The sequence below is a fragment of the Hyperolius riggenbachi genome, chromosome 3, assembly GCF_040937935.1.
Source record: "Hyperolius riggenbachi isolate aHypRig1 chromosome 3, aHypRig1.pri, whole genome shotgun sequence".
In the NCBI taxonomy this organism is placed as follows: Eukaryota; Metazoa; Chordata; class Amphibia; order Anura; family Hyperoliidae; genus Hyperolius; species Hyperolius riggenbachi.
In genome coordinates, this window is record NC_090648.1 from 188,387,763 (window position 1) to 188,414,203 (window position 26,441).

Genomic DNA, 26,441 nt, shown 5'->3' on the forward strand with positions numbered 1-26,441 from the left:
ATTTACAGAGCAGGGCTTAGTCAATTGAGGCAATAGTGTGAAAGGAACCTACAATTGGGTACACACCTTTGATGGATGTTGCCCATCTGGGAACAGGAAGGATCTGATCCCCTTAGGCGACATCACTGAGCCAGGGTGCACAGACACCAGTCAGCTTTGTAGCTGACATGCTGTGTTGCTATGCAGGGTGGCAGAGGGATGATGGAGTGGCACGTGCATGATGTCACGCGGCAGATGGGGGAGTGGCATAGACAATGGGATCGGCCATCCGCCGGGCAGATTGCTTGCAGGTTGGGAGTTGCGAGCCACTGTACACACGCCTGATTATCGGTTGAGATGGTTATAATCTACTTTCATCAAGCGTGTGTATGAGCCTTACGTAATAAGCAGAACAGCCAGTTGAAACGATCTCGACGTGCCATTCACAAACATGCAGCATTCACATTTCTGTGAGGACAAATTGATTTTAAAAGCTAGCAGACTGCATACAGGAGCAGGGCCGGATTTACCATAAGGCACTGTAGGCACGTGCCTACAGGCGGCTGATGATTGAAAGGCGGCTCACTCCCCTTCCTAAGTGCCTCTCTCACTCCTTCCTTATGCAGAGTCCTGATGAGAGTCTAAATGAGAAGTTACTCACCCTGATCTCAGCATTCTCCTTTCAGTCAGGGGCACCTCTAGCTATACTAAGGTTCCTCTAGCTACCTAATACTTGGGGGCCCCTCTAGCTACTTAATATTGAGCGTACTACTGGCTGTCTAATACTAAGGGGCACCTGTAGCTACCGTTGACGATCAAGGGAAGTAAGGGAGAAGTGACAGTACACTTCTAGCGCAGTTTGGTGGGGATTTGTGGGTTCATAGAGGGTGAAGTCTAGGGTGCCAGGATATCTGTGCCTATAGGCTCCTGTGAGGTAAATCCAGGCCTGTACAGGAGGTTTGCATACAAACGGTTGCCATGGTTTTTGTCAGAAAAATGTGATGTATTAACTTTTGCATTTACTATTCTACTAGAATATTGCTAGATTGCAAGATTGCATGTGTGGGGAAATCTGCTGCCATAAAGATTGCATGTGTGGGGAAATCTGAAATCTTCTGCGAATCTGATTGCATTTTGTGGCTGGCCGGCCCTCCACCATGTGGACTATTGTGCGCCACTGTCATCGGTACGATGTCCTCCTTTTCAGGGTGTGATGTCCTCCTTTTTGGGGTTCTGCAAGTGGCTACCCTATATTCTAGTCACATTACTTAGTTTTTACCATTACTTTAGAATATATTAGTTAAGAACTTAGGACTGACAATAAAATGCCATGTTCAGCAGCTCTTTCACTGCTCGGACACTGCCAACACATCGCTGACTCACTTTTCCTATTTCTGGTAACAATAAGATAGTGTATTTCAAAAGGTATGTGAAGATGGGATTGAATGCTCCCTATCCGAGTGATTTCAGAGCTGGAAAGAGACCCTGTCCTGAATTGGAAGGTTAGTGAGCTAATGATGGAAGTGGCTGCAGCGTGACACGTCTCAGTGCAGGAGTGCAGAGGCTGGAGGGATTTAGCCATCACTAGCGGAGTATAAGGAAGCTGGGAGCACCAGAGACGGGCCAGCCACATACTGAGCACAGCACTGACTTCTCACATTCTGCGGGAAAAGAGCAGACACCGCTACTGCGGCTTCCAGGAGAACAGCGAGCTCTTATTGGCGGGCACCTAAAGGCGGGGACAAATCTCGGGGTTTGATTGGCCTTTGCGTGCTCCCTTGTCTGGATCGTTGCGAAGCTTTGGAGATGCTGGTCGGCACTGCTCAGCCGGAGCCAGAGGCGGCGGAGCTAAGCGCTGTCACTCGCACGCAGGACGGGGCCACCAGTCCGGGGAGGCACAAGCCCGACTCCCAGCCATGGACACGGACTCCGGGGACCTCAGCGAGGGCGAGCTGTCACCAGGTAATGGCCACGAGGGAAACTTGTATAGAGAGTCCCCTGCAGTCTGACAGCTCCCCGTCCCACTCATTGTGTATGGGCGGGACCCTGCCTAATTTTCCTACAGCTTCTTCACGTGTCCACTTACTTTGGTGGTGTTCAGGCGCCCCCCTCACCTCTGTGACACCTGGTGACTCTATGATGGGCTCTAACGGGATTAAAGTTTAGTGTTATAGATGGCAAGGTTGAGCTGGACAGGAGTGCGAGGAGTAGCTTCACTTCTTATTCAGCATAAGGTGGCCACACACACACACACACACACCATACTACTTTTTAAATATGAAAGTGACTATCCTTTTTTCTGATTCATTGTAGCATGTGATGAATTTTTCCTATGAATGTTAAATTTTTCCCCACTTATGAAAAGGGGAAAAAAAGAAAAACTCTGAAAACATTTTTTGGGGGATTTTTCTTAACAACCACTTTTATTTTTTATTGAGTTGGTGTAAGATCGGATCCTTCTGTTGTATGGTGTGTGGCCACCTATAAAGCTCCATCACCTGCTTGCTCACTGGTACCTGTGGCTTGTTTTCTAAAGGGAATCCGACATCTCTCCCATGCTAATGACATTGTCAGCATGCCCATGGCTGCAGGGACTGGGGACACTGTTACAGGGGCCAGCCTTTATTATTGATCCCTTTACTTCTATAACATGGTTCCTGTACAACTAATTACATTCACAACAAGTCCTGTCTAGCCAATTTTTTTTATAATCATGCATTTTTGGCAGTGCTTTACCAGGCACAATGATGAAATGGATGTAGCTAATTGTTCTTTAGAAAAGCAACAATGTAACAAGTTGCCAACACAACATTTATGTACCTACCACAGTCTATGGCCATTTTGCTCCGCAGGAAGCTGAATTCCTGTGGGCAGTACTGGATCCTAGCAGAGGGCTGATCAGTTTTGAAACTATTTTTACCCCTATAGCTCAATCAAGCTGACCAAATCTGATCAGCCCTGTGCAAAGTTCCTATTAAGCCCAGGGCAGTTGACATCTATTGTAGAACAAGGGAAACTGGCTAAATGAATTTCACATCACTTTCAAGGGACAATTTAGGGACAAGACAGTTAACCTGCGACTGTGTACTTCAGATCTGAGAAGAACCCCCTCAAGCGTGGAGACATGCACAAACTCCATGCAGATAGTTTCCTGACTGGGACTCAGGCGGTATCTATGTCATTACCATACTGTCCCCATTGTCAAGTGTATCATTTAGTTATGTTACTAGGAATCAAATCCTTTGCTCAAGTCTAATTGTGATGTATTTAATGTGCTCTGTGAAGCATTGCAGGAAATGTGTAAGCACAATATACATTTTGTAATGACTGAAATAAGAGCAATTATTGTTTTGCATGTGTCTTATCTATTTTGGCTTTTAAAATATAATAGGTCACTGTGTTTTCGACTCCTACTGTATTTGAAATAGACTATTGTAACATTATTGATTTACTACTTTGTGGTGTTCAAAATAGTATTACGGGCACACTTGGCAGAGGGGATCTGGACAAATTACCAGCAGTATAGAACAGCAAGTACAGAGTACGGTAAATAAACCTAATTGTGTTTATACAGAGGAAGACCATATGTTTCAGGACACTTTCAAGTATTTTAGTTTAAACTCCCCTTGCTGTTGATTTTTCTTTTCTGTCCTAAAGTCTAGTGTTGTATGAGTAGTAAATGCACAATTTTTATATATGACAATGGGTTTGTTTTCTCACCACGGAAAGCCTCGTACACACACCTTACTTAAGTCTGTTAAAGCGGTCGATGGTGACTGCTTCAGCCGATAATTAGGCGTGTGTATGGCAGCAGACGACCCCCACCCTGCGAGCGATGAGCGATGACCCCCCCCCCCCCTGAATCAGCAACATTAAAGTCTGGTCACTAGAACTGAATCAGCCACTTGTCATGATCCTGAAACCTTGTACACACACTAGATGGCTCTTGGCTGAGGTGGCCGATAATGGCCGCGCCTACTGAGAATTTAGCAAATGTTCAGCGCCCCTATTCGGCCCCCTTAAAGTATTCTGCTTTTAATCATATTACTGCCACAAACATGAACTGAATCAATTTTATTGGACTTCCATGTGAAAGACCAATACAAAGTGATATACACGTGAGAAGTGGAACGAAAATCATACATGATTCCAAACATTTTTTACAAATAAATTACTGCAAAGTGGGGTGTGTGTAATTATTCAGCCCCCTTTGGTCTGAGTGCAGTCAGTTGCCCATAGACTTTGCCTGATGAGCGCTAATGACAAAATAGAGTGCACCTGTGTGTAATCTAATGTCAGTACAAATACAGCTGCTCTGTGACGGCCTCAGAGGTTGTCTAAGGGCTGGTGCACACCGAGCGGCTTTTTGGGCGTTTTCAGATCCGCTTGCGGCTGCGGATCTGCTTGGTCAATGTATCTCAATGGGGTGGTGCACACCAGAGCGGGAGGCGTTTTGCAGAAACGAAAAATGCCTGGGTGAGGCATTTTTTGGATTTCGGATGCGTTTCTGCCTCAATGTTAAGTATAGGAAAAACGCAAACCGCTCTGAAAAACGCCTGTTCAGAGCGGTTTTGCAGGCGTTTTTGTTACAGAAGCTGTTCAGTAACAGCTTTACTGTAACAATATATGAAATCTACTATACTGAAAACCGCAGCAGCAATCCGCAAAACGCTAGCAAAACGCCATAGAAAAATAAAAAAAAGCGTTTCAAAATCTGCTAGCGTTTTGCGGATCTGCTTGCGGTTTTTGGTGTGCACCAGCCCTAAGAGAATATTGGGAGCAACAACACCATGAAGTCCAAAGAACACACCAGACAGGTCAGGGATAAAGTTATTGAGAAATTTAAAGCAGGCTTGGCTACAAAAAAGATTTCCAAAGCCTTGAGCACTGTTCAAGCGATCATTCAGAAATGGAAGGTGTATGGCAAAACTGTAAACCTACCAAGACAAAGGCGTCCACCTAAACTCACAGGCCAAACAAGGAGAGCGCTGATCAGAAATGCGGTCAAGAGGCCCATGGTGACTCTGGACGAGCTGCAGAGATCTACAGCTCAGGTGGGGGAATCTGTTCATAGGACAACTATAGTCGTGTACTGCACAAAGTTGGCCTTTATGGAAGAGTGGCAAGAAGAAAGCCATTGTTAACAGAAAAGCATAAGAAGTCCCGTTTGCAGTTTGCCACAAGTCATGTGGGGGACACAGCAAACATGTGGAAGAAGGTGCTCTGGTCAGATGGGACCAAAATTTAACTTTTTGGCCAAAATGCAAAACACTATGTGAGGCGGAAAACTAACACTGCACATCACTCTGAACACACCATCCCCACTGTCAAATATGGTGGTGGCAACATCATGTTCTGGGGGTGCTTCTCTTCAGCAGGGACAGGGAAGCTGGTCAGAGTTGATGGGAACATGGATGGAGCCAAATACAGGGCAATCTTGGAAGAAAACATCTTGGAGGTTCACCTTCCAGCAGGACACCGACCCTAAATGTAAAGCTAGGGCAACAGTGAAATGGTTTAAAACAAAACCTATCCATGTGTTAGACTGGCCCAGTCAAAGTCCAGATATAAATCCAATCGAGAATCTGTGGCAAGATCTGAAAACTGCTGTTCACAAACGCTGGTAGAGACATACCCTAAAAGACTGGCAGCTGTAATTGCAGCAAAAGGTGGTTCTACAAAGTATTGACTCGGGGCTGAATAATTACGCCCACCCCACTTTGCAGTTATTTAAAAAAAAAAATGTTCGGAATCCTGTATGATTTTCGTTTCACTTCTCACGTGTACACCACTTTGTATTGGTCTTTCACGTTGAATTCCAATAAAATTGATTCATGTTTGTGGCAGTAATATGACAAAATGTTGAAAACTTCAAGGGACCGAATACTTTTGCAAACCACTGTACATACATACAAACATGACTTCCTGGTTAGCGGCCATGTTTTTTGTTTGTAAACACTGCCTAAAACTGGCGATTAAAAGCCAGCCAGGATTGCGACGGAAATGGCAAAGAGGGACCCAGGAGATCACAGTGACTCAATTGGTGTTTTATTGTACAAATTGGACAGTACAGATTCTCTTTAAGCTATACCAGTTCCCTAGCAGCCAAGCTGATCTAATTGGCTGCAGTACTGTCTTAATCACATCAGAAATAAGCATGCAGCTAATCCTGTCAGATCTGACAATAATGTCAGAAACCCCTAATCTGCGGTATGCTTGTTCAGGGTCTGTGGCTAAAAGTATTAGAGACAGAGGATCAGCAGGGATGCCAGGCAACTGATCTTGCTTAAATGGAAATGGATATGGCAGCCATTCCTTGCGCTTCAGTTGCCCTTTAAGGCTGAAATTCTAATTGCAGCTAGACGTCAATACATTTTAATAGTACTGTAAACAGTAATAATTGGTCACTAACACCTCAGTTGCCCAAGTGACATGATTTCCACTGCCCCCCTGCTACTACTCCAAGATTTGTTCAAGGAGCTCACTGCAGGCCAATTCTCTCCTAGCACATCCCTCGTTGTTCATATTTAATATCATTGTGTTTGCTACTTTTTAAGGCTGGCACTCGTGAGTGGCGAGGCATGGTTGAAAGTAAGCAGACCTGGTGTACTGTCACATGATAGAGGGTGGAGCTAGTACTGCACTTCAGGGTGGGTTTTTCTACGTCTTATGATCACAGATATGCAAATTCTTCCGAGTTGATGCAAATTTGTATGCAAATGTATGCAGCTTGAAAACTGCATTCTTTGAAGAACTATGTTCAACACTGGCATTTTTCTATATACCGGTAGGCCCAATGTATTTGGCAAGTAACCAGTGTGTGTGTATATAGGCACAAAACATAAAACCTTGTAGAAAAAGAAAAAACTGCATATTTAACTAATTAACTTTGATTTTTGCCTGTGGCTCCTCCCCACATTCAGATGCATTGGAGACTAGATATGATCAAAGAGATGCAAATACTTCAGAGTAGATGCACATTTATGCAAAATATTATGCAAATATATGCAGTTTGAAAAAGGACCAATCAGTTTAGATCTGGGTTTAAATTGAATGGTCCTTTTTCAAACTGCATAGATTTACATAATTTGCATACATTTCCATCTACTCTAAAGTATTTGCATCTCTTTGATCATATCTAGTCTCCAATGCATTTGAATGTGGGGAGGAGCCACAGACAAAATCAATTTCATTAGTTAAATATGCAGTTTTTTTTTTCTTTTTTCTCCAAGGTTTTATGTTTTGTGCCTATATATACACACACTAGTTACTTGCCAACAACATTGAGCATACCGGTATATAGAAAAATGCCAGTGTCGAACATAGTTCTACAAAGAATTGGAAAAAGTTAAATTACAGCTGCTGAGACTGTAATGAGTGCCTGTAAGGCTAGTTCGACATTGACCTTGCGTTACATTGCATAATAACCAGGGCTGTGGAGTTGATGCAAAAATCATTGTGATGGCATGCAGTGCAATGCGGACTAAGAAGCAACTGGCCAATGTGCATCCTCATTGACCAACATTTTGCATGGAAATGTGTGCGATTCTAGCAACGTACTGCATGTTCTGCGCTATAACAATGGAATCCGTTACATAGCAGCTGATTAGGTGTGGACTGTTCATAGACTTTAAAGCACACTTGAACTAAGAGGGATATGGAGGCTGACATTTATTTCCTTTTAAACCATGCAAGAGTGCCTTGTTCCCCCGCTCCCCCTCCAGCTATTAGCGCTGTGTGTGTCAGGCAGTGGGCAGGGAAGGAATGACTCTCCTCCTTCCACGTTCCAGGTGCTGCGTTCCACAACTCGTCTCCTCTTCAATGCTGCCCACTGTACTTGCAGAAGTACAGTGGGCGGCATTGCAGGAAGTGATGAGCTGTGGAACGCAGCAGTTGTAACGGAAGGAGGTGAGTAATTCCTTCCCTGCCCACTGCCTGACACACACAGTGCCAGGGGGACCCAGGTGAGGGAGGGGGGTTCCAACACCCCCACCCCACCGCTGTATCCGCTGCCCCCGGCAGGCCAGGCACACTTCCTGGTCCTGCCTGGCACTGCCTGAGGAAGACTCCTCACTTGGCGTCATGGGTGGGCTGGGCCTGCATGTCATTGTCCAAGTTCCCACCTTATACTACTATGCTTAATGCAACAAAAGCTATAGAAAGTGTTGATTGAGCACCACACCGGGGCCCATATGCAATTAACTTTTTCACCTGAGTTTTCTCCAAGGTTATATTTTTAAATTTGTCAATAAAATGCCTTTTAAGCCACCAGAAAGCAAGAAAATACTCAAAATATTTTTCACAGTACCTTTTTTCTTTTACTTGAAGAATGGTCTTACCCGATCAATGGATATCCTATGACATGATCCTAGTTGCCAATAGGTTTTCATTAGGTTCAGTTGTTTTAGGCTGGGTGTACACATAGCAGAAACGCTAGCAGAAACGTTTTATGCAGCAATGCTAGTCAATGGGACGCAGAAAAAAACGCAGAGGCCTGCACTTTACAGTATGCGTTCCGAGAACGCTGGTTTTGTTGTAAATTATGCAAGAACTCTGCAAAAACGGACATAATGGAAGTCAATGGGAATGCAATGGTATGCGTTTGCCTGACGCCCCCCCCCCCCCCCCCTCAAAAAAAAGTGGTTTGCATAAATGGAAATATATTAATGTGCAAACGCATTAAAACGCATTGCAAACGCACCAAAAAATGCTAAAGAAAAGCACACAACATTGACATAAAACGCAGCCTTTCACGCTATGTCATATGTAAACCCAGCCTAACACTTAGGGCTCATTTCCACTAGTGCGGTGCGAATCGCGGGGATTCCACCACTGACGAAATCGCATGCGGATGCGATTCCGCGTGCGTTTTTGCCCCAATTTCGCATGCAATTTCGCATAGGCAGGGTATATGCGAATTTAACCATGTCACTGCCTGGTTCAATTTAGATTACTTTTGGTGCGAATTCGCATGCGAAATCGCGGCAAAAAACGCATGTGCGATTTTCCACTATTAAATACATTGCCTGCGAATCGCCTGCATTCCACACGCAGGCGAATTCTGCAGGCTCTACCATGCAGAAAAATCCTGCACAGAAAAACGCACCAAAAAACTGACAAGTGGAAACAGGGCCATCCACTTGTATTGGTTATGCGAATCTGCATGCAGACAACGCATGCGGATTCGCTCTAGTGGAAACGGGCCCTTACACACTCCGTCGCCCCACATTACGCTTCCCTGCCGCATCCCTGCCACAAGGGCCTTGCAAGTCTATGGGGATCACTTAACGTGATGCATCGAGGTGTGACTGAAGTATTCAAATTGCTGCATTCCTGACGCAAAGTCTGCAGCACCTTGCCTACCGCACGGATTATGAAGCAATGCATAAGTGTAAACGACGGGAATGTGACGCAGCGCACATGCATGGACTGATGGGGATCCCAGTGAGGAAGGTCATAGAGTGGAGGGGGGACAGGAGGGGAGGGGGTTGCTATGCATATGACCCTGTTGTTACACAGTGGTGCAGGGTCATATGAAGGATGGTTTCTGCAGTGCTACTAAAAAGTGTGAAACCAGCCTGAATCTACTGTCTAATCTGTGTATATGATCTAATAGTGTATAGTGGCCTTCTAGAATTTTTATTTATTTTTATTTTTTTACTACTTCTTTTTAAGTCTTCTTTTGCAGATGATTCTTCCCAAAGAGCAAGTTTGGTCTGGAAAGTTGTTTTATTTTAATAAAAGAACAAAAGCAACATGCATTAACTTGTAGTGGCAATCATCTTTCATTGTACCAATTGCTTTAAATTGATGTCAGAGTACCGTGGTTGCTATGGGTCACATATCAGTGCTTGGCTCCCTGCCTTGTTAAATGAGCTTAGTTATTATCTTTCATCTTCCACAATTTCAGGAGGAGCAGCAGCTTTTGCTAGTGCCTTTATGGTCATAGTAGTGCATACCCCATAGTTTCATAGCAATACTAAATGTCTTTGTGGCAGTTTTTTTTTTCAAATCTATCATTAGCACTAATCAGGAAAAAGGAGCCTCTTGCCTGAGCACTACTTGTCTAATTATACACTATGTTTGTAGCTTGACAATGAACATTCTTTCTGTTTCTTATTGAAGAGGCCTGGACTACATAAGATTGTCACACATAACATGCTATCATACAACAAACTTAATTAGTGGTTTATGCAGCAGAATTCCACAGGGGAACCCGGTGCGGTCAGTCTCCGTCATCTAGGAAGATATTGCCGGGGGCATTCGGGGAAATATTTTCTGCAGCTCACTAGATCATTATCTTGTTCAAGTAACTGTTAACCAGTCTAAGCATCTCTCCCATGATAAATAATGCAGTCAGTTTGACAATGTATGGCCATAAGACATAGCCTCCATTTACGTTATGCCTCTGAGCAGGATACAGTTTGAATTGTGTTTTATGTTTGGCTTATTTTCTGTTGGGGAGGTCGGACTGTTCCTATCCTTACTCCAGGAATGATACAATGAGCTTACTATGATGGCAACAGGCAATTTACATGGATAAGGATACTGAGACATATGACACCACTGAAGGCTTGGGATTGACCTATATATTAGTTTCTCCACCTATTTACTGACTGCCCTGCTATTACTAGTGTTTTGTATATAAAATGTTATTTTTTGGCAGATGGAGAAACCGTTCTGAGTAGCCATTCCCAGTTAGGTTCTGTTTTTGTGCTATGCATTAGGGAATGAGGACAAAAAGAGTAGAGTTAATATAATGGCATATCCTACATCCTTTATTTTATAAATTAAACATTACATTAAATAAATCAAATTGAATAAAAGACTATCTAAGCTATGGCCTTTACAATCTACAGTACAGACCAACAGTTTGGACACACCTTCTCATTCAAAGAGTTTTTTTTCTTTATTTTCATGACTATGAACATTGTAGATTCACACTGAAGGCATCCAAATTATGAATTAACACATGTGGAAGTATAGTACATAACCAGAAAGTGTGAAACAACTGAAAATATGTCATATTCTAGGTTCTTCAAAGTAGCCACCTTTTGCTTTGATTACTGCTTTTACTGCTTTGCACACTCTTCGCATTCTCTTGATTCGCTTCAAGAGGTAGCCACCTGAAATGGTCTTCCAACAGTCTTGAAGGAGTTCCCAGAGATGCTTAGCACTTGTTTGCCCTTTTGCCTTCGCTCTGTGGTCCAGCTCACCCCAAACCATCTCGATTGGGTTCAGGTCTGGTGACTGTGGAGGCCAGGTCACCCCATCACACTCCTTCCTGGTCAAATAGCCCTTACACAGCCTGGAGGTGTGTTTGGGGTCATTGTCCTGTTGAAAAATAAATGATGGTCCAACTAAATGCAAACCAGATGGAATAGAATGCTGCAGCAAGATGCTGTGGTAGCCATGCTGGTTCAGTATGCCTACAGTTTTAAATAAATCCCCAACCATGTCACCAGCAAAGCACCCCCACACCTCCTCCTCCATGATTCACGGTGGGAACCAGGCATGTAGAGACCATCCGTTCACCTTTTCTGCATCGCACAAAGACACGGTGGTTGGAACCAAAAATCTCAAATTTAGACTCATCGGACCAAGACTCGTCATGTAGCATTGTAGTGTGTTGTGTTGGTGGTATAATGGTTAGGATAGCAGCCTACAGAGCGGTAGGCCTGGGTTCTATTCCTGGCCAATGTGAGTTAGCTTTTGACATATTACAAATCCTTAAACAATTTTCTCTTGGATATATCATAATGGTACATGCTAGGCTGGCTTCAGCATGTAGTGGTGGTATAGTGGTGAAGTGAGCTACCTACCACGCACTCAGACCTGGGTTCAATTTCCAGCCAAGGTACGTAGGCTGGAAGACGAGACCCTCCTCCCTCCGGGAGGAGGGAGAGAGGGTAATATAAGGAACAACAATCGGCTAGGAACAAACCTACAAGAGCCTAACTAAACTCTCCCTAGCATAGTCTGTCAGCAGCTGTCCCTTAACTAATTACTGTAGGCAGACGAGTGAGTAAAACGACAGGAGAACCTTGCCTTTTTATAAGGGGGGGGGGAGGGGCTCCAGGAGTGAGTACAGTCTGATTGGGGACAATGTGCCTGCTGACTGTGATGTAGAGGGTCAAAGTTCTGCTCAATGGAGCATTATGGGGGCGAATTGAACTTCCGCAAAAGTTCGCCTTCGCCGGTGAACGCGAACCACCTAAAGTTCGCCTGGAACCGTTCGGGCCATCTCTAATGGTGAGTTACTAAGAAGAACTGACAGCGAGATAAGTATTTAATATTCATTTGCAGGTACGTCATGTGTTTATTTTAAATAAGTTTACTCGGTTCAGTTTCAATTTAAATCTACTCAGCCTGTTAAAGTGAACCAAGCACCATTTTTATCACCCAGGGCATCTCAATAATGGGCAGCTAGAAGGGGAGGGGGAACATGGCAGCTCCTATAGCTATTAGAAACCTGGACAAACCGCAGAAAAAAAGTGATGCTTGGTTCCCTTTAAGGTGGCCATACATCTAGCGATTTGGCAGCAGCCCGTTCAACCAACCGATTCAATAATTTTATCGAATCAAGTGTGTTCCAGTATGCGTGATCGACAGTAATTGACCAATATCTGACTGAATCGCATACATTTGTCGAGCGGGATGGAAGCTATCGGTCAGTCATAAAGGAATCGGCTACTGTTCACATGATTTCGATATGCAAAGATTTGATTTTTGGATTCAGAGCAGCCTCCAGCACAACACCCTTTAGATCGATTAGGGAAGGTGAATCGCATGGGCTATCTCTTGTAGTGGGTGGGCCACTGGTCGATCGACTTTTGATCAACCACACTGTAGTTACATCGTCCAATAAAGTTGAGACAGAAGGTTCTGAGTCTTGTAGAGCCTTCCCGTTCCTCTGACTGTCCCCTCGTTCCAGCGATGTCACACTCGTTCAAATCTGCCGCCGTGGGAGGCTTTGGCATCTAGGAGAGTACTAGACATTACGTGGCTAGAAACAGAGGGGCAGTGCTGACATGCCTGAGGCTTTTCCTAAAGGAACATCCATTTAAACCCATTTTTTTAGAAATGCTATGGCTCCTGCCATGTATTATCAGAAGGTTGGGGTTGTGATGTGCTAGAAATTAGGCTTTAAGGTTTTTCTGCACTACTGTTTGCATTTCATTTGCATTTTAATTTAAATGCACAGCGCTTTCTATTACATCTCAAACATGCTGGTGGGTTAATTGGCTTCCTCCAAATTAGCCTAGACTGTGGAAGTGATATTACATTGTAAGCCCTGGTGAAGCACAACTAATGACATCACTTGTTCAATGTCTTCTCTACATCACTTCAAAGAATATATGCAAGTGCTATATAAAGCTTTATTACTATGAAGTAATATTATTACTAATATTTTTAACTATTAATAATGGGCATGCTTGGTGTAGTACAGTTCTTTGTTTATATTGGTGAAGGTATTGGCAGATTTACATTAAACTAGTTAGTGCAACTATGTTTAAAGTAAACCAGAGACCTCCCAAAGTAAAGATATTTTTTTACTTACCCGAGGCTTCCTCCAGCCCCATGAGCACGGATGCGTCCCTCGCCGTCCTCCCGTGGTCCTCTGGCAATCATCCCCGACAACTGAATCAGTCGTGTCAGTCCAGGTATACTGCGCGTGCACAGGAGGTCCGCACATGCACAGAAGATCAGACTGGACCTGACTGAGTCAGTTACTGGGGATGATTGCGGACGAACTGAGGACGGCGAGGGACGCATCCGCCCTTATGGGGCTGGAGGAAGCCCTTGGTAAGTAAAAAATCTTTACAATTGAAGGTCTCTGGTACAATGTAAAGAGGAACTTATAACTTCATGAATAAGATTGCTTAGTTTCAGCATTATTACTTTACAAATTATTTAGTCAGTGTTTGCCCCTTTCCTCATCCATTTACATTCTTAGTGTACCTGACGTATTTTTAAAATGTACCTGAGATGGGGAAGAAAAAAACTATAGACATGCCTGGGGCTTTCTCCAGCCCTCTCAGGCCAACTGCTCTCTAGTCGTCCTCCCAGACCACCTGTATCCTGCGCTAGGCTGCCCGGTAAATCTGCCAGTCGGTGCATGCACAGTTTGGCTGTGCGTGCTCCCGTGGCTGCTTCAGAGCTTTGGTTGGATAGTGTACTGGTTAAGGGCTCTGCCTCTGACACGGGATTAGGGTTCAAATCTCAGCTCTTCCTGTTCAGTAAGCCAGCACCTATTCAGTAGGAAAACTTAGGCAAGTCTCCCTAAGGGCCCGTTCACACTACACGCGTTTCCAGCCGCGTTTTGGAAACGCGTGCGGGTGGCCCGACACGCAGGACATCAGACAGTGCATAGAGTGCACTGTCTGATGTTCACACTGCATGCGTTCTGGACCTGTGCGGTCCGGGAGCGCATGCTGCACGCAGATTTTACAAAAACGCGCGGCTGTCCCATTCACTTTTCAGTGATGGGATCAGCCACGCAATGCATACGAACGTGGATTGCGTGCGTTCGTACGCGTTGCGTTCTGCATGCGTGGCCATCCGCGTTTTGCAGTCTGAACGGGCCCTAACACGGCTACTGCCTATAAAGAGCGTCCTAGTGGCTGCAGCACTGGCGCTTTGAGTTCGCCAAGAGAAAAGGGCGATATAAATGTTTGAAGGAGTCAAAAGGAAACCGAGAGCCCAATATAGTGTAGTATCTCAGTGACAATTAGTCAAGTGTACAACAAAGTAATGGTTATACTCAAACGTGGGTCGCCACAAAGGCAACCACTGAATAAGCGGGCGGGGAGAATTTTATGGGACGTTACTCACAGTATAAAGTAACTTTTTATTAAAGGCTCCAAAGTTGCAATGCGTTTCACGGGACACAATCCCGCTTCATCAGGCAAAAATTTTTGGAGGGTGCAAAATCGGGTCAAAGGCCTGGCTGAGCGCCTCTGTCAGACCATTGACCCGATTTTGTACCCTCCTAAAAATGTTTGCCTGAGGAAGCGGGATTGTGACCCGTGAAATGCGTTGCAACTTTGGAGCTTTTAATAAAAAGTTACTTTGTACTGTGAGTAACTTCCCATTGTCTGGTCTTTCTTTCTTTCTACGAGCGAGGTGAGTCCACCAACTTCCCCCTTTTAAACTGTTTTGACTGTTTTTTGAGTCGATTTTACTCTACTTGGCACCTCTGTGTTAATTCTTTACAAGAAAGCGATATAAATGTTGTTTGTCTTGTCTTCAGAGATGTACCAGGCTGCCCAGTGGGGGATTGGAGTGGCCCGGGGAGACAGCGAGGGATTGAGGGGGCTGGAGGAAGCCTTACATACATATAGCATGTTAGAGATTTTTGCTCATTGCTATTATTATTATTATTATTTATTATTATTATTATTATATATATATATATATATATATATATATATATATATATATATATATATATATATATATATATATATATATATATATATATATATATATATATATATATATATATATATATATATATATATATATATATATATATAATTTTTTTTTTTATTTTTTTGTGTTCTTTTTTTTTTCTTAATTTATAAATTTATATAGCGCCAACATATTCCGCAGCGCTGTACAAAGCACAATAAGTCGACAAGGGGAACATAGATACATACTGCTAGACCTTTCTGCAGCCTTTGACACAGTTGACCATGACATCTTGATAAACAGGCTACAGGAATACTGCGGCATTGATGGCATAGTACTTCAGTGGTTCCAATCCTTCTTGAGTGGCAGAACCCACAAAGTGTCTATGGGGCCCTTCCTGTCCACCCCTGTAACACTTAAGTATGGGGTGCCCCAGGGCTCAATCCTCTCTCCCCTGCTTTTCACGATTTACATGCTACCGTTGGGAAAACTAATCCAAAAACATGGCCTGACATACCACTGCTATGCAGACGACACCCAACTATATCTTTCCTTCAAGCCTGGTGTGACAGACCCAACTCTAACTATAAACGCCTGCTTACGTGAACTACAGCAATGGATGAATGACAACTGGCTGAAACTAAATGCAGACAAAACTGAAGTCCTTCTGATTGGAGGGCAGAGCATGATAACAAAACAACTTAACTTGCAGTCTTCACCACTGGGAATAGGAGGCACGGATCTACGCAGCTCTGATCATGTGCGTAGCCTGGGAGTTCTAATTGATGGGGATTTAAACTTCAGAACTCAAATCTCTGCTGTGGTGAAATCATCCTATTTTCACCTGAAGAACATTGCAAAAATCAAGCACCTCATACCCCCAGAAGATCTGCCAACCTTAGTCCACGCCTTCATCACATCCCGACTGGACTACTGCAATGCTCTCTACACTGGCCTTCCAAAAAAGGCCTTGTACCGCCTACAGCTGATACAGAATACTGCTGCCAGACTGCTAACCAACCAACCCCGTCACTGCCACATAACGCCAGTCCTGCATTCCCTTCACTGGCTACCTATAGAATGGAGGGTCCTATTCAAGATCGGCCTACTGACATTTAAATCCCTGAATAATCTAGGCCCTGGATACATGAAAGATATGTTACAGCTGCGAAGCAATCCCCGCATTCTCAGATCCACAGGTTCTAATAATCTAGTCATACCCAGAGTCCACTTAGAAACTTTTGGTCCCAGAGCCTTCTGTCATGCTGCCCCTACGTTTTGGAACTCCTTACCTCAACAGATCAGGACAGCCCCATCCCTGGCCGTGTTTAAATCCAGACTGAAAACCCACCCGTTCAGTTTGGCATTTGCAGAAATATAACTTTTGTTGTGTGAATACTTCATCCTACTAATTACTGAATCTGAGAGAGCCTAAGCGCTTTGAGTCCTATGGGAGAAAAGCGCTATAGAAATGTTATTGTATTGTATTATTGTATTGTAACTAACAAATGTACAGCAGAGTTCCAAGCAGCACATATATTGTTACAAAACAGTAAACATTAGGAGGATGACCCTGCCCTTGCGAGCTTACAATCTAATGGGTTGTGGGGGACACACTAGGTAAGGGGGTGGAGCCTAATGCCTAATGAATCTCCCTGTTGCATTATGTGACTCTTGAACTGCTTAACTAAACTCAGATTTTAGCAATCCTATAGAGAGCATTTTAATACTGAGAATCTTTATTGAATAAGTACTCTGGAAGCTGGTAGTTATATAAATCTGTACCTTGTGGATTTACAAGATGCCACTTCATATTCATGAGATCAGACATCTGCATACTGGCCCAATCAGAGACACGGGAAACTGCAGCGCAATCAGAGGCTCAGGCAGGTGCTGTTTGCATCTATAAAACTGAGTTTGTGGAAAACGTGTATGCCTGTGGCATGGATTTAGCTGCTCAGTAAAGAGTAAAGCAATGGACACTCCAAACATTGGGAGTCTTTTGTTGCTTTGCTGTTGCGTCTGCCACTGATCACCATTTTTAGCACGGAGAGGGCCCTAAAAAGACTCTTATTGTCAGACACTAAGGCCTCAATTCACGGAGCTTTATTAAACACTTTATAAAACGTTTGATAATTTACCTCATGGCTAAAATCTAATTTTGAATTCACTAAGGTGTTATATATTTCTCGAATGTTTTACCGATAAAACGTTCAATAAATATATAACACCTTAGTGAATTCAAAATTAGATTTTACCCATGAGGTAAATTTTATCAAACGTTTGATAAAGTGTTTGATAAAGCTCCGTGAATTGAGGCCTAAGACCTTCTCAATAATAGCAATAGGATTTAATGCATGGCTTCTATTTTTATGATTTTGAGCACAGACCGGGGTTTCTTTTCACCTTTGCTTCATTCTGTAGAGCAACCTGAGACTGTCCTTTTTGATTTTAAAAAACAAAACAAAAATAGAACATGTCATTACTATATGAATAATTTTGTAATTTATTGCTATAATTGACCTTTCCATGTGTTTCGTCACTTTGCCAAATAAACTGTACGGATTCATCTGTATATATGTCTAGTATTTAACAAGCTGCATTAGAAATGCGTATCTGTCATTGCTTTGGTTTTTGGCCCAACCACAGCTACGAAGCTTTGCATGTTTCACTGTGCATGGCTGTGTCTGTTATGTGAGATTGCAATGACTACTACTAACAGTGCTTATGCAGAGCCAGCATCCCTACAGATAGGATCTCTCATAGTCGATCTCTCCTTAGCCCAGCAAAGCTATTGTGATGAAAAGTATGGCTATACATTTTTTTTGTCCTGCTTTGTGCAGATTTATGAATGGAGAGAAGAAGATACTGGTTATCTTTAGTACCAAGCTGTATACTATTGCCATGGTTATCATACCGCCGGCTCCTCCTAGCAGTTTACCACACTTCCCAGCCACAGAGAAAGGAATTGTCAGTAAGGTAGTGGTAAGAGGTCAGACGTGTGTGTGCCTGGTAGGTACGCGATAGAGACAGGGTATTTGGTAGAGGTTACACGCAGGTTGAGATGAGGGGTGAAGAAGATTTCCATCAGTAGTGTTTGTTGTCAAGTCCATGCAGCAATTGTTTGGCTGGTTATCTGCTTTGAAGGAGCAAGTAAGCCCAATATGTGATTCACAGCACATCTTACAATTGTCTGATTTATCTGCCCAGCAGGTCTAAAGGCGCGATTTCTCCTGCAACCGGTGTGCTGTGTTGACTCTAAACTGTGCAACATGTGCTTTCATATTTTGTTGGGTTCTGGGGTGCATTCCTGTGCTGTGCAGATTGAACTGTGCATCGCTGAGCTATATGTGCTAGATATTGCTGTATCGGGTTGTACCACTGCTTGCGAGGGCATGCTCTCTATGCCATATCACATAGCCCACCTCCCAGAGACATGCCACACAGAACCACCCTGTCCAGAGAGGTGCTCCTAAGATGGGACCCCCTCGCCAAGGATCCCCCCCTCGACAGGGACCCCCCCCAAAGACTCCCCCCTGTGGAAGGCAGTCAGCGCCCACATTACCCATCTGGTCAGGGAGACCAGATACTCCCAAAGTAGACGCCGCCATAGAGGGAGAAGGGCGGGAGCCCAGATGAGACTCAAGAGGAAGGGCCTACGCTCTCCCATCCCTGCCATCCTGCTAGGGAACGTCTGCTCACTCCCCAACAAGGTCGACGAACTGCTCCTACTACTTGGCAGTAAGCCCTCGCTAGGCAGCTGCACCCCGGTTCTCTGCTTCACCGAGACCTGGCTGAATGACGGTATTCCTGACAACTCCATTGGGGTGCCAGGCTATGACCTCCTCCGCGCAGACCACGACCAAGCACTGTCTGGGAAGAGAAAAGGAGGAGGCATATGCTTCTACGTTAACTCCACCTGGTGCTCCAATACCACCACCCTCAGTATATTATGCTCCCCTGATGTGGAGTTTATAGCCATAAACTGCAGGCCTTAGTATTCCCCCAGGGAGTTCACCTCAATCGTACTCTTTGGAGTCTATATCCCTCCGGACGCAAATACAAAGAATGCCCTGAGTGCACTCAGCGACAGCATCATCAAGTGGGAAACTGTCTTTCCAGAGGCCCTTTTCATCATCCTGGGAGACTTTAATAGCGCAAACCTGCGTCAGGAGATGCCCCGCTTCAAGCAACACATATCCTGCCCCACCAGGAACAGCAACACCCTGGATCATTGTTACACGACCATTAAGAATGCGTACAAGGCCACCCAAGGTGCTGCACTGGGGAACTCAGACCACAACCTAATCCACCTGATCCCCACCTACAGAAGGCACCTGGAAACTACAAAGCCCGCTGTAAAGATCGTAAAAAGGTGGACAGCCGAGGCTAAGATGGAGCTACAGGCCTGTTTCGATTGCACTGACTGGGCGGCCGTAGAGGCACCCTCCCTGGAGGACTGGGCAGAGAACATCACCTCCTACATCAGTTTTTGCGAGGAGATGTGCGTTCCTTCAAAGACCTTGAAGATCTTCCCAAATAGCAAGCTGTGGTTCAACAGCAAGCTGCGCCACCTCCGGAAAGTCAAGGAGGAGGCGCACAAGCACGGATCCCCAGACGAGTTCAGGGAGGCAAGGAACGCTCTGAATCGTGAATTGCGGGTCGCGAAGAGGGCCTACTCTGACAAGCTGGGCCACTCCCTCCAGTCAAACAACCCACGCGAGGTGTGGAAAGGCCTCAGAGCAGCTATGAACTTCAAACCACCCCCCCAGCATGCGACCCCCAGCGCCTCACTGGCCGAGGAACTAAACAAGTTTTACTGTCGATTTGAGCACCATCCCGAGCAACTGGCCAAACCGGCACCCTTGGCAAAGCCCTCCCCACAGGGCAAGGTTGACCTAGTGCAAATAGAGGTCCAGGTAGCAGATGTACTTCGTGTTCTCCGCAGACTCAATGCCAGGAAAGCAGCCGGCCCGGACGGCGTGTCACCAACTTGCCTGAGAACCTGCGCAGACCAGCTGGCCCCCACGCTCACCTCCCTTTTTAATAGGTCCCTGGCGGAAAGCAGTGTCCCCTCCTGTCTCAAAAGGGCCATAATCATACCGGTCCCAAAAAAGCCAGGCAACACAGAGCTCAACAACTTCAGACCTGTGGCCCTCACTCCCATAGTCATGAAGGTCCTCGAACGTCTGGTCCTTGCCCACCTGAAGCGCCTCGCCAGCCCCCTCCTCGATCCACACCAGTTCGCATACAGGGCCAACAGATCCGTGGATGATGCCATCAACATCAGTCTGGCGTACATCACGGAACACCTTGAAAGACCAAACTCCTACGTTAGGATCCTGTTCTTGGACTTCAGCTCGGCATTCAATACAATCTGCCCAAATATATTGATAGACAACCTGGCACATCTTGGAGCCGGCACCACACTCTGTGCGTGGGTAAAGGACTTCCTCTCAAACAGGACACAACTGGTGAAGCTCGGCAACTGCTTCTCAAGTGTGAGTACGACCAACACAGGTGCTCCGCAGGGGTGTGTTCTGTCACCTCTCCTGTTCTCATTGTACACCAACAACTGTACCTCCTCCGTGGACTCCGTAAAGGTCATCAAATTTGCGGACGATACCATTATCATTGGGCTCATAGGGGAGGCGGGGGAACACGATTATCGCAGCGAGACCGAGAGAATCTGCAGATGGTGCGAGGACAACAAGCTCGTCCTAAATGCAGCCAAAACAGTGGAATTGATCTTGGACTTCAGGAGACACCCCTCCCCCCACACACAACAACCAATCTTCTTCATCAATGAGATTGAAGTGTCCAGGGTCTCCAGCGTTAGGTTCCTGGGCACAACCCTAACGAGCGACCTAAGGTGGGCACAGAACACCACCAAAATCCAGAAGAAGGCTCAACAGAGACTATTCTTCTTGCGCCAATTGAAAAAATTTGGTATGCCTCAGAAGCTGCTGTCCAGCTTCTACACTGCCACTATTGAAGCTACTCTTTGTTCCGCCATTATCGTGTGGTATGCAAGAGCAACCGTTAGCGACAAGTACAAGCTTCAAAGAGTTATCAGCTCAGCGGAAAGGATCATCGGCTCTCCTCTGCCGCCGCTAGACCTCCTCTACACCACCAGAATGAAAACAAGGGCTAGCAGGATCTCCCAGGACCCTTCCCACCCAGGCTGCTGCTTCTTTAAGCTCCTCCCATCAGGCCGACGCTACAGGACCACCCGCCCTAAGACTAACAGGCGTAGGGACACCTTTTTTCCCCAAGCAGCCCTCCTGCTGAACTCCTGCCTCTCGTCGGCAAGCCAGTCACTCAGGCCAACTTAGCCAATCAGCCTGGTCAAGGCACACTGGAGCCAGGGCCTGTAAAGAGCCAGCTATCGCCCTGGTGCTCTTCTTGGACTCTTTCATCTAACCTACTTATCCATAGACCGTTAAAAATGTGTAGGCACTGCCTGTCTCATTGTACTATTGCCTGTCTTGCTTGTATTATTGCTATTCTCTATGACTGTCTCGCTTGTTATGTTTGTTATGCTTATGTTACTGTCTATTGTCTGTTGCCATTGCCATGTGTACCACAACCAATTCCGCGTTCGACCTCGGTCACACTTGGCGAAAATAAATGATTCTGATTCTGGTGTTTTGTTTTTTTGTTTGCACGACGAGCGATGGTTTCTGTGAATTTGCAACATGGGTATGTGTGCATGATTTACACGAACAATTTTTTTGTGCGGCGGTTACGACCCTCACGGCAGCTTATATTGCTCAGATCCCCAATGACTTTTGTGATAGTTTGAACTCTTTCATACCCATTGTGTGCCTTTGCGTGTTCCAGGGGTAGGAAGATGGACCGGGGAACACTTGTTCTTCAGGTCGTGCCGCCGTGGGTTCCCCAATCCATTCTCTGGGGAATTTTTTGGTACAGTTGATGCTCAGTGCTCTTTTGATAGATCATGATCTATACCCAGTGCCCTGTTTTTTTTTGTTTTTGTTTTTTTTGTGTGTTTTTTTTTATCTTGTCTATCTGCCTTTTAATGTTGTATTTGTGGATGGTTTTCGGGGGAAGGGGGGGGGGGGATAAAAGTGGGAGGGGTGTCCCACCTATTTAGCTTGGCTTTTGCAGAATAGCCCAGACATTACACATCAATGGCTGCTGATGCAGAGTCTGTCAGCAATGTTTCCCCAGTTTTGTTTTGAAGAAGAAGCAGTGCATGAAGGTTCCTCATTCACGGCCTGATTATGTGGTGTTCAGTGCTAACTTAATATTTAACCCCAAAAAATCTGTTCTGTGATGCCTGGTACACACCATGCAATTTCCTGCCCAATAGATGGGTCGAATTTATTATTTCCAACAGGTTATTTCCAATCGGTTTTCTGATTAATTCTAAACAAAATCAATCAGAGAAACGATTGGAAAACAGATCGGACCTGTCAGAAATAATCGATTCCACTTGTCTGATGGGAAATTGCATGGTGTGTACCAGGCACTAAAAGATCTTTTGTCCAGCAAAAAGAAAGGGCTTTTATTTCAGATAGACAAAACATCTACACAGAGTAGGGACACCAAGAGCCACCTGTGTGCCTGGCTCTTCTACTGACCACATATGCTCTGCGAAACGCGTTGCATTGAACTTTATCCCAATGCGTAACTGATACCCCCTTTCCCTTGAGAAATCTTCACCTTTTTCTCAAATAGATCACCAGAAGGGTCTGTATGGCTGATATTGTGGTGAACAACTCCTACAGTGTGATGTCACGACCTAGGTCCTAACAGTTTCCTGTCTGTGAACTTTGTTGCATTGTGGGAAATACCATCTGTTTCCAACTGCCAAGCAACCAGTATGTGCCTCTTTGCATATATGTATATCTATAAAATAACAACCCTTTAGCCTATCGCAATGTCAGTAAGTGTGTTTTCAAATAATGGCAATTGGTGCTGTCTAGTTTTTGTCTTGTCTGCCAGTAGTAAAGATGACGTGCAGGCTCATTGTAGACCAAACTGTATGAACAAATTACATTACCTCTATTTTTTTAACGTCTCACCTTGCAATGTATTGATTTATTTTTTCCATTTTAAGCCCTGTTTGTCATCATGCCTACATTATCGCCACTACACAACAATAAATCAAGGGTATGTACAAGTAACAAATCTTTCCTGTCAAGCCAACAACTGATGTTCCAAGAAGAAAAAAATCTCTAACTTTGGAACATTTCATATTTTTCCCTTTTGTCAAAAATTCATTTGTTACGAAACATAAAAAAACCCTAAAATTTAAAGAAAAAACCCCAAACTCTTCATATTCCATATGAAAACTCCACGATGCTTAGTTTGCAAACAATGCTGGGCACTGTCTTACAGTGGTACAAGCTTGCTTGAAGATGACAGCTGTGTATTAACTATGCCTGTTCGTTTCCAGACTGTTCTCTGATATTATGACTTTGACAGCAGCATTTCTGCTTTCTCCAGGACCCGTCATGCTAATTGTTTGTGTATGTTTGTCACTTCACTACTTGCTATCTTTTCTGTGCAGTGCTGCAGGATATGTTGGTGTTATTTTAGCTCCGGTCACAGGGTCAAATGAAAGGATTGCTTAGAATACCAAAATATCTAATTTAATAGTCATGATTTCTTCATCCAGTAAGTAAATATGCTGCTGGCTTGACAGCTTGCCTGTAGCATCTCAGTTATGATAACAGGTTATTAAAATCTTCTTCTTATAGAGGCGGAATTCTGCCAGTGCCTCGACAAACACAATTTTTGATTTGTTGAAGATAGACTTAATGTACTTTGTAAATGTGTGGCAGACGGCGTGTTCAGTAATCTCTGTAGGCATTTGTGTAGTGAATGTAGTGGTTTGCCATGCAGGGTGTCCAGCTTATTTCTGTCCTAGCCTGTCTGGCTCAGACTAAGGAAAATTCTCTTCAACTGCAGCTGGAAACGTGACCAACTTGCTAACGTTTGGCAATGTACGAGCCTGTTTTCTTTGTGATGAATCAGATGATGATGTAAGGTTAGAACTGACTGGAGGCTTTATGGTTCTCCTGATCACCTCTTCACACTTCCAGAGAATATGTTCCATGGACCAGCTTCTGGGACCTCTCGTAGCCAACATGCTTAACGAGAATCAAAACAAAAGGCCTGCATCAACTTTGTTATAATCTGGTATATTCACTAAACTGCGGTAAAGTGCAACTCATGAGAGGTGGGTAAGTTATGCACGGTATTTATTTAGATGTGTAAAGCAATACCGCGTGTAACTAATTACTGGTTATTATGAACATGCAGTAATACATTCCTTGTATAAGTAACATGCTATCTGTAACTTAAAGGAATACTATCGATTCACATATTTTTTTTCAATTGACACAGGAATTGTTTGGGAAGTGCTGCTAAGTACTGGTGTATACATTTTAGTAGCAACTTCTTTGTTTACTGTTAGCAAAATACTTTCAAACTTTACTGATGACAAAACTGACGGCTGACTGAGCCATGAGGAGAGGGGAAATTCCCCTCACACTTGATCAGTTAACTTATGTGTAGCTCTGTGTGTGACAGAGAAGAGAGCTCCCAACAGCTGCAGCTCCTGTGTCCTGTGTTTCTGACTGATGTGTCTGAAGAGAGCAGAGGAAATGTAACTAATTGTCACAGCTTTTTCATACTGTTTTTGCTTTCAGAGTTTGATATGTTTGATATTTGCTTTCTGTAGTCTGATATGCAACTCTGGCTGTGCATTGAAGCAGACACCCCTTCTGCAATTGATTTGTCCCAATATAGCTAAATCCTACCCTCAATAAATTACAGCTTTTGCCTCTGATATTTAACATGAAAAGTAGGAAAAGGTTTACACAGCTACATAGACATTATTTGCATATTGTCATTTTAGAACACTTGGGTATCGATCGTATTCCTTTAATTTATGTCTTCATTAGGTGTGCTTGCATCTGTTGCGAATAATTTACATTTGCATTACATATAATATTATGATTGTGTGCGTTAAACCCCATTACCATATTGCATTACCTTCTAATTATGTGTAAAACTTTACGCATGCTGTGCTGATTACTGCAGTTTAGTCTCCCAAGGGATTGAGTCTTGATCTGTGGAGGGCATCAGTTATTGTAAGTCTATATGAGCATTGAAGGGGAGGTTGCGGATATTGGTGAGAAAAAAGTTAGATTGCCCTTTAACCCGATCATGAATAATTGTTTTAAACAATAAAAAGCTGCCTTTTCCAACTACGGACACCAAAATAAGAATGAGGGATTTCACAAAACTCCTGTTTTTTTTAATGATTTTTTTTTTTTTTTTTTTTTTTAGAGATAAAATAATTGTATCTCCTCTAGGGACCTTTTTGAATTGCTAGGGTGGCTAATTTAACATAGGGATCATGAAAAGTGTTGTCCACTATCTCGATTCAATGTTTGCTAAATCACATTCGCTTTTTAGATCGATTTTTGAAGCGATTGTGGCATTGTGCTATACAGTAATGTTTAATGTTAAGTTCAAATTCGCAATCCAAAACAAAATTGATGAGAAAATCGCTATCGCTTGCGTTTTTGTGATTTTTTTTTTTTTTTTTTTTTTTTTTTTTTTTTGTGGTTGCTAGTGGAAAAGGGCCCTTAAAGTCCCTTCGGGTTTACTTTATGGGGAGTGCAAGTTAATGCCTGAGAGTGAGTTCCAGATTATGTACAGACAGTTTACTCTTGGCAGCATGGAAAGCACAAGTGGTGGCCATTCCAGAATTATTTGGGCTATTTGCTTTTATCTCTGGAATTCTGTTTGGTCAAAACTATCATTATTGCTTTGGCTGGCAGATCAGCATCTGTACAGGACTTTAGGCTTAGGGGTAAAGGCAGCCATACATTGGTCGATTGCCACCAGATCGACCAACAGATAGATCCCTCTCTGATCGAATCTGATTAGAGAGGGATCTAATGGCTGCCCATACACTGCAGACACATTTTGAATTGATTTCACCATGTAATCTATTCACAATCTGTGGAGCTGCCGCCTGCCTCCGGTCACTCCTGCACATCCCA

At 44.1% G+C, this 26,441-nt stretch overlaps 1 protein-coding gene across 1 annotated transcript in view; it reads left to right on the forward strand.

The window, feature by feature from the left end:
- Positions 1–1,767: 1,767 nt before the first annotated feature.
- Positions 1,768–26,441, forward strand: part of TNFAIP8L3 (TNF alpha induced protein 8 like 3) — an 86,500-nt gene continuing 61,826 nt past the window's right edge. The window contains exon 1 of the mRNA XM_068275440.1: positions 1,768–1,941. Within this exon, the coding sequence (XP_068131541.1) occupies positions 1,896–1,941 (46 nt within the window). The 5' untranslated portion in view covers positions 1,768–1,895. The remainder of the gene's footprint in view (positions 1,942–26,441) is intronic.